Below are 9,874 nucleotides of genomic sequence, written 5' to 3'. Positions count from 1 at the left end.
GTAATGATAACAATAAGGTAGCCCTCGACCTGCTCAAGAACTGTTTGCATCAGGTGTATTCATTAAAAGTTAAGGTCATGGACCAATTCTTGCAATTAGCTCTATTGAGTGCTTGGTAAATGCCATTATTTCAAATTCGATGTAACCTTGGATGGCGACTAATGAATAGCTTATACTCCATTGGATCTCGCTTATATGGACGATTGCCAAGATGGCTGTTCCTGATATTCAGGCTTGTAAAAGTCTGTGCTCAGATGATATGAGAGCAGATTTCTCCAGATTTTCTTTATATATAATTTTTTTGTCTATATTAAAGAATTAATTTTACACTAAGATAATTTGCTCTAAGTATTGTAGATTTTTCCATATAGGTACAGTAACCTAAAGTAAAATATTACAACTTGCTCCTTTTAAAGTAATTCAATTATGTATTTGTTGAAATGCGCAATTTCGTTAATAACTTGATAATCAGTTTTTAAGTTTTATGGCCATTTTTTCATCTATTTTCTATTTAGTTAAGAGTAATACCTACGGCAAGTCTTTATACCTTGGCGCATGAACTAATGTCCCCAATAGACGTAGGAGTGAAAAAATTTAATCGTTAAGAGAGTACCAAAATTTGAATGATAGTGAACTGGTTAAAAGTTTACTCGCGAAAATTCCCCAGAGAATCTTAGAGAAAAGGAGCTGGATGGTGTCAATGTGAAATTTTAATCAAACCTAATCAAACTTGGTGAGATGATTTGAAGGTGACATTCACCCTAACTTATAACGGAGAAATGTATTTCAATAATTTTCACACAAAGCGTATTCATTTTATATAATTCTCCATGAAGTATTTTTTCTCTCTCTCAGACACAAGCTCTTGGTATAACGTTCCTTACAAGTTTTCTAAGATTTTATCTTTTAATTTCTTGAAAATGTAAATTGATTTTGAAATCCATTCTTTTAATAAAAAAATATTATATATCTTTTAAAGTAGTAATATTCTTTCAACTATTATCATCCTATCAATAACCTGGTGATGGTTAGTAAGCTTCATCTTATTCAAGTATATATTTTTAATAAAGGTACATCCCATCAGGGGTGTTTTGTAATTTGTTATAAACTAGAATTCTTAAATGATTTAAATATTTTTTCTATTGATTCAGTATCAGCTACTCTCTCCTTCCTCCCTTGTCAGTGTCATTGATTTAAGGTCATCTTTGTCATTTGCATTTAAGTTATCTGTGTTATTAACTGTTATCTTAAGAGACGAGGGGAATGGGAATCCTGTATTACATCATCCTGTGAGATATCGAAGAGGTGGAGCTGGGGAGAGAGTGACTGCTCCCCGCTCTCTAGTTTTGGGGTGCCTGAATCTGCGTGGATGTAATATGAAAGAGTACAAGATCTGAGATTAAAAGTCTGTTTAGCAATAGAAGGATGGATATTTTGGTCTTGTATGAGACAAAGATGAAAAGGAAGGGTGAAGTGATGTTTGGTGAAGTGACTGGTAGAGTGTCTGGGATTTAAAGGGGAAGAGCAGGAGAGGGTGTTGCTTCATTGCTTAGTGAATGGATAACAGGAAGTGTTAGGTTAGGTAGGGAATGTTGGGCTTTTGTTAGTGTGTATGGACTAGGTTTTGAGAAAAAAAGAAGAACGATGGAATGAATTCTGGATTGAATTAACTAGGTGTGTTAAAACGACTGGGTAGAAAGAATTATGAAGTTGTCATGGGTGACTTGAATACTAGAATAGTTGCTGGAAAGGTAGAAGGTGTCATTGGGAAGTGTAAAGTACCAGGTAAAAACGAGTGTGGGGAGAGACTGGTAGATATGTGTGTTTGAGCAAGAGATTATGATAAGCTCTAGCTTTTTCAAAAAGAGAGATAAAAACAAGTAAACATGGGTAAGAGTGTAAAAGTGGTAAACGGAAGAGCGCTAGAAAGGGCTTTAAAGGTTTATGTGTTGATAACTAGAAAAATGTTTGGAAGATTGAAAGACGTGCATGTGTTTACAGGTATGGCTAACAACATGTCTGATCATTTTTTTCGTGGAAAGAAAATCAGTTGTAGCAAAAGAGAGGGGGAATTGAATGGGGGGGATATACAAGGGAGCAAGGGACGTTGAAGAGTTAATAAAACCTGAGTTAAAAAGTGAATATCAAGAAAAGCTGAAAATGGCATTTGACAGTGAATGTGAGAGAAACTGGTAATTTAGAGAAGTGAAAGTTAATGAAAGAAAATTTTCTTGGGATTGCAAGTGATGTGTGTAGAAAGATTGTTGGATGAAGCGTGAGGAAGGGTAGGTGAATGGCAGAATGAAGGAGTGGAGGTAAAAGTGGAAGAAGAAAAGATGACATTCGAAGAATGGCTGCAGAATAATAGCCTAGAGAAGTGTGAAAGATACAAAGAGAAAGATGTGGAAGTAAAGTACAAGGTAACTGAGGTAAAGAGGGTAGCTAACTGGACATGGGGTCAGGGGTTGGGGTCGTTCATATGAAGCGAAAAAGACGACTTTTTGTAAAGAAGTGAAGAAAGTGAGGAAGTCTGGTTCGAGAATTGAAGAGAGGATGAAATATGGTTAAATTTCACTGAATGTTGAGGATGATAGGGAGGCAGATATAATTGCTTTTGCATGTGTTGAAGTGCCAGTGATAGGTTATGAGAATAAGAGAGAGATTTGAACAGAGGAAGTGAGGAGAGTACTAGATGAAAAGAGAGTAGGAAAAGCCCCTGGTATGGATGGTGTGAGAACTGAAATGTTAAAGGAAGAGGTTGTGAATATCCTTGAATTGTTGGTGAGATTGTTTAATATGTGTTTTATGTTGTCAATTGGGTTTGTACATGTATTGTACCACTATATAAGGGTAAGGGAGTTGTGCACAAGTGTTGTAGTTAAAGGGCTATTAGTTTGTTGAGTTTGGTTGGAAAATTGTATGGTAGAGCACTAATTATAGGATCGAGGATAAAACAGAGGATGTAATCTTAGAAGTACAGGGTAGGTTTAGAAGAGGTAGGCCATATATGAATCAGAATTTTATAGTAGGCAGATATGCGAGATATATTTAGCAAAAGGTAAGGCATATGTTATGTTTATGGATCTGGAGAAAGTGTATGATACAGTTGATAGGGAAGTTATGTGGAATGTGATGAAGTTATATGGAATTGATGAAAGGTTTTTACAAAAAGTGAAAAGTTTCTACAAAGGTAGTAACACATGTGTTAGGATAGGAAATTAAGGGAGCGATTGGTTTCCAGTGAGATTGGAGATGAGACAGGGATGTGCGATGTTGCTATGGTTGTTTCACTTGTATGTTTATGGAGTGGTGAGAGAGGTGAATGCTCAAGTTCTTGGACGAGGATTGAGACTCATAGACGAGAATGATCATGAATGGGAGGTAAATCAGTTGTTCTTTGTGGATGATACTATACTGGTTGCACACTCGGAAGAGAAGCTTGGCCAATTAGTGACAAAATTTGGAAGAGTATGTGAGAGAAGGAAGTTGAGAATTAATGTGGGTAGGAGTAAGGTTATGAGGTGCACGAACAGGAAAGATGGTACGAGGTTGAATGTCATGTTGAATGGAGAGTTACTTGAGGAAGTATATCAGTTTAAGTACTTGGGGTCTGTTGTTGCAGCAAATGGTAATGTGGAAGCACTTTTACGTCAGAGAGTGAAAGAAGGATACAAAGTATTGGGGCCAGTGAAGGAAGTGGTTAAGAATAGAGGGTTAAGCATGAATGTAAAGAGAGTTCTGTATGAAAATGTGATTGTACCAACTGTGATTATATGGATCGGAGTTTTGGAGAATGAAAGTGACGGAGAGACAGAAATTGAATGTGTTTGAGATGAAGTGTGTGAGGAGTATGGCTGGGGTATGACGAGTAGATAGGGTTAGGAACGAAGTCGAGAGGGTGAAAATGAGTGTAACAAATGATTTAGCAGCTAATGTGGATTTGAATGTGTTGAGGTGGCTTGGCCGTTTTGAGAGAATGGAAAATAGTTGCGTGCTTAAGAAAGTGATGAATGCAAAGAGTTGATTTAAGAAGTACAGAGGAAGGCCAAGGTTTCGATGACCACGAAGGTAGCAGCATTAGGGGATTCAGCGTTATGAAGCTTGATCTGTGGTAGATAACGGGAAGCATGGGCTGTAGCACCCTAGCAGCACAGCTGAATCGGTTGAGTCCCTCGTCACGCTGTGAAGAGCGTAGAGAGGAATTGCCTCCTTATTCTCATTTGTTTGATGTTGGCTAACCCCAAATTGGGGAAAGTGCCATGGTATATAGATAGATAGACGTTACTGGTGTTATTTGCCTGTGGGTTATTAGTCTTACTATCTTTTACATAATTCTAGTTTATGTTCTCCCAGTTATCTCTGATGTTAACCTTTATATTAATACTGCTATCAACCTTTATGTTGTCCGTGTCACTAACCTCTCTTAAACAAATGTTTACCATAAAACATATCATATCAAGGTATCAAACTATTTCGTGTTAACATTTCATTCTCAGTAACGTATATTGAGAAAATCTGAAGAATAATATCATTAAAAGAAAATGAAAAAGATAACATAAAATCCCTTTTGGAATCATTTCATAATTACTCGATGAAATTATTTTCATATACAATTTATCATCAAAAACTATTTGATAATTCATATATTGCAATTCTTTTACAGATAGAATAATAAAAAAACAAAGGCACTCCCGATCAAATATTTAAGCCAACTGCCAATTGTCCTACCTCATGAATTCGTAGGATTCTCTTTTGAAGATGACACTAGATCGAGTTTAAAGCAGAGTAAAACTTTCCAGGTAATTTATCTTAGAATGAATTGATCCAGGTTCCAATGAAGCAAATACTCTTATTTCTAAAACATATCTCTATTAGTGGGTAAATATATTTCTGTTGGTTTCATGGTTTTTTAGCTTCACAAATAACGACTTTTAAACTAACGATTTTTTGAAAGTAGTCATGTACGAGTGGTAACTAGAATTTTACTGTGCATTTTATTTATTATCTTTTTTTCAAAGTGTTATTTTATGTGTATGTTTATATTTTGTTCTTTTGATTATGCGTCATTGTTTAAATAATTGATCTAGAAAAGTAAGTTATTCTATTCCTATTTAATTATATTTACAAATTCTTCTAAATATTTCTGTGCAGTCATTATACTGAAAATCTAGTAACTGAAGTAACTTTTTGGCTGAAAAGAAATATATATGCTTTATCTTGAATTGATTTCCTCCCTATAATATGCCTCATTATCATAGCTCTATTCCAAACTCGAATTTATAAATGACTCTTAAAGGAAAAATTTAACCAACATTAAAAGAAACATTGCAATACGAAAAATTCCAAATTCTCACCTCATAATTGTAAGTACACGAACATTATTGGAAAAACGAAAAATGGATCACAAACTGAATTTTGTAAACTTATTGGTTCATCCTTTATGTAAATCTATGCTCTCCTATTTGGAGATGAAATTGCACATTGCATATACAGACTTTAATCCTTAAAGGCACCTAGAAAATAATTATACTATTCGTGCTAATAGAAGATTACAACTTGACCAAGACCTACTTGTTCAAGATAAGGATAAAACAATCCAGCAATATTATACTGCTTTAACCACTGAGCAAAGTGTTTTCTGCTACGTCGTCGTCATGTGTAGATTACGACATTTCCATGAAGTTAGAGATCTATTCTTCAAGAGAAGTTCAACACATAACTATATATTAAAAAAAATAGTTTTGCATTAGGAATTATATGTGATAGTTTCATTCAAAAACATTTTATCATTGAAATCATTTTTGTCAAAACAACACAATCTTTAAGCGAATGGCTATGGAGATCTCTAAAGTCCTTCCTCTAAACAACAAATGGAATAACCTTCGAGTTATATAGAAAAATTTATAGAGTCGTTCAAATGAATTTATTGCTGTGGATGATAGTTCATCATTGTGTATAAAAGCTTACATCAAGCTGTATAATAACAGGACCATAGATACATCCTTTAACAGTTCATAAAAAATTTTTCTAATCATATTGATCTAATGGCCATGAATACGCGAAAAGACTTCTTCTAAAGGTTAAACAGATTATCAATAAACCAAAAATTACGGTAGAGGTGTTTTGATGACCTGGCCATGGCGATGAAGCCATCAATCTGTCTACAGATGGGTACAAAAGAGGCCATAAAACAAAATGGAAAGGACATAAGAAAGAAAAAGTTCATTTTATCCCTTTAACTTCTATCTACATTGGAGTCTGTTCTTCATGAAATGCCTGAAATTAAAATAGAAGAATTGAAAATTATGTAACAGTAAGCATTAGAGAAAGCGATCATTGTTGTGGAGTTTAAAAAGATAACACGATGGTAACGGATGTAAATATTCTTTTATTCATGAATGGAAGTAACCGGATGGACCTCTCAGCCCTTAGCCATTACGTGGAATTTCAATCCTAATTCGACAAATGATGAAGATTTTTCTTAGAATTATTTGTTTATTTACAAGTAAATATATTTAACTCTCAGTTCTTTTGTTATTCTAACAAGAGCCTGAGTTTGGTGGATCATTTGGGATACATTTTGGGTTTTCTGATTGTGTTACTTGTGAGGATTTATCGATATATAAGATCTATCATGATATTTCCATGTTGATTTTCAGTTTGATTGGTTCCTGTTGCGCGGTTGTGATTTCATATATATAGTTCTATTTTTCTAGGCGAAGTTGAGTGATAGGTTCGGTTTAGAATGCAAGGAAGTACGAATATATAACATAAAAGAGGATACCGACAAGTGGAATATTCAAGAAACCAAAGTAAAATAAAAAAAAAATAAAAAGAAAATTAAAGACCCAAATTAGCGTATGCCTCCGAATATGATTATTTGTTTCTTGGCATTTTCTGACTGACTTAACACTGAAATCCGTATATGAGCGTTAAAGATATCCTACATTCAAACCTTGAAACGAAAATACTGACCTTAGGCGGAATCATATCAGCCTTCGATCCCTTTCTTCATGAGGAGAACTAAACTAGAATAAAAATTATTTCTCTTCAACGTTTGAGAATTGAGTGTAATTCTGAAAATAGAGCTACATAATGAAGATTGAGATTTGCCCCTTTAGAAAAATTATTCTTAAAGCTCTAGTCGAAAGAGGCTTTCCTGTTGCAGTTCTCGTATCAAGACCGGATAAGCATAATGGAGATTATTGAATATGGATGCCTGCCTGACGGAAACAGAAAAAAATAACTTTAGAATAGTAATTCCTAAAAGACATAAAACTACGAAATATAAATATAAGATATCTTTCAGAAATCAGTGAAATTATTTACAGTTTTAGAACTCTTGAATTGTAGATGGTGTTGACAATTTCCGAATTCATCATGATTATTTCAACACTAAATATTATCCATTGTGGTTATGAAAGAGTCTCGCAACATTGCAATATTTTACGGGTTGAGTATCTACGTTGCAACGCACCTATATTTTCTTTTTCGTTTAATAGCATATTTGTTAACAATAGAATCAAGTTATCAATTGCAAGATTTGTATTTTGAAGTAGAAAGAAAATTTCCTTTACCTCTCTGGTATGTTTTCTTCTCTAATTATGTAAATTTACAACATACTTCTAATTTATTCAATAATTTGAAAGTCACTAGCCTCCTGGCTAGTGGTGACATGTTTGCCTAGCATTTGCATGATGGCGGCAGATCGACCCTCGCCTGGTACCATTATTTGAAGCCGTTTACTGGGGAGGCCACTGCTGTGCTCGGGCACCTCAGTGGCGATTGGGCTTGCCCGGCTGACGTTTTGTGGATTAACTATTCTGACAAAACTGGAACTGCAACCTGACAGCTTCACTCTTGAACTAGAATTGATAAAAATATACATCCAATGAGAGAGAGAGAGAGAGAGGAGAGAGAGAGAGAGAGAGAGAGAGAGTGAGAGAGAGAGAGAGAGAGAGAGAGAGAGAGACATAGATTGTCTTCATTTGGAGTTAGTGAGACTATCTGTTAGCTTTCGTCTTTTTTTCAATCAGCATTTTGATACATCACGATTAATTTAAATTTTTGTGTTTCTTAGGATATAAACAACGAAAACCAATGGCATTTTCATCAATCATTTTACAAAAGAGATCGTTTATCTTGTACCTAAAATCAGATACACAACCACCCACCTCCTGCCCCTCTCTCTCTCTCTCTCCTCTCTCTCTCTCTCTCTCCTCTCTCTCTCTCTCTCTCTCTCTCTCTCTCTCCGAGAAAATAATTAGAAAATAAAACATACAAAACATACTAATACATGGGCATGCATCTGTAAATATGTAAGGACACTCTACCAACCGTGTGTCACACGATCATACATAGTAATGACATTTAATTTTTATATATATATGCTTGTATCTTCGCTCTCCCCTCGCATTGATAAAAACCTGAAATAACCTGTCGGTTTTTCTTACCGTTAACTGTTAACTGCTAAGCTTTAGGGTTGAACATGAAATTGCCCCCTATGTTTTGTATGGCCTTTTTGCCTAGGGTTTATGTATATATAAACGAGTGTTCTGTAATAAAGATTACTCAGTTGCTTTCATCCTGCCTTGGAGTCACAACCTTCTCTCGGCTCGTCACATTGGTGACCCCGGAAGTCAACTCGCTCCTCCCGCCTTCCAACACCCCCTCGCCCCTCCGTCATTGGTACTATGGCGGACTCCATGGAAGTTGGCGCTGCCCCATTGAAACTTTCGTCGTTCGCCAGTGGAGAGTCCTTTGCTTGGTTTCAGCGCGAAGTCCAGTTTTGCATCAAGGGCGTGACTCGTTAACCACCAAAGCAGATTATGTTCACGCGGCTATACCCAAGGACCCCTTCCCGGAAATATCTGACTGGCTTTCTGAACAAGGAGACACCCCAATAGCATATGACGCCCTCGAAACATACCCTCTGCCGCAGTACTCGCCATCGCCAGCCGCCCGTACAGCGAAGCTTTTTCAGCTCTCTCAACAACTGATGGGGTCCAAAGGGCTTCGCTCACCCTCAGGGAAATGACCAGTATCGCTCGCTTGCAACCTGCCACACACGGCTCATCTCGTGAGGCGAACCTAATTTGTGCCCTTTGTATTCGCCGTTTACCCGAACCTGTACGGGCTGCCATACCCGATGTCAATAGTATACCCATATAGGACTTGATGACCAAAGCCAACGCCTTTATGGACAGCAACTTCATGACCTTCAAGACTTCCATCAACGCCTCCATTCCTGACAAAGAGGACGCCATATCAGCGTCAACCGAAGCTGACTTGAATGCCGTAGGACATACATGCCTACCCCATGACGTGCCGAAGCGGCAACAAAGCCACCCACCAACCACCACTCGCTCACGCCCCTAACCAACGACTTCTACAGCCACTTACTGCCTCCCATCGGCCGCAGTTTTGCTACTACCACAACAGATTCGGGGCACCTGCATAAAAATGTGCAAAGAATTGTCCGTGGCCAAAAAACGTGTAAGTAGGCCATCGCTCGTGGCGGTGGCCTCCCGTGTTTCTAATCTTATCTTTTCACAAGATGCAGGAACTGGCATACGAATTTTGGTAGACATGGGTGCTTGTCCTTCTCTTTTGCATGGGGAACTCCTCTGGACACGACATAGTCTGTCAACGTCTGCCGATGTCCGCCTGGTAGCTGCCAACGGATCTGCGATACCCAACTACGGTTACGAGAACCTTATATTATCGTTTGGAAACAGTAAAATTAAGTGAATGTTTCTCGTTGCTGATGTCACATTGCCAATCCTCGGTGTGAATTTTCTCTCTCATTTCCACCTTCTGGTTGATGTCGCCCACCAACGATTAATGAACGCAGACTCGTATATGTCGACACATC

At 37.0% G+C, this 9,874-nt stretch overlaps 1 protein-coding gene across 1 annotated transcript in view; it reads right to left on the bottom strand.

The window, feature by feature from the left end:
• Window positions 1–9,769: 9,769 nt before the first annotated feature.
• Window positions 9,770–9,874, bottom strand: part of LOC137619795 (uncharacterized) — an 18,101-nt gene continuing 17,996 nt past the window's right edge. Inside the window, exon 5 of the mRNA XM_068350097.1 lies at window positions 9,770–9,874. This exon is cut by the window's right edge and continues 122 nt beyond it. Within this exon, the coding sequence (XP_068206198.1) occupies window positions 9,770–9,874 (105 nt within the window).

Source organism: Palaemon carinicauda, chromosome 26, assembly GCF_036898095.1.
Source record: "Palaemon carinicauda isolate YSFRI2023 chromosome 26, ASM3689809v2, whole genome shotgun sequence".
Lineage (NCBI taxonomy): Eukaryota > Metazoa > Arthropoda > Malacostraca > Decapoda > Palaemonidae > Palaemon > Palaemon carinicauda.
The sequence above is the reverse complement of the archived record's forward strand: the minus strand, read 5'-3'. Positions and strand labels throughout refer to the sequence as shown.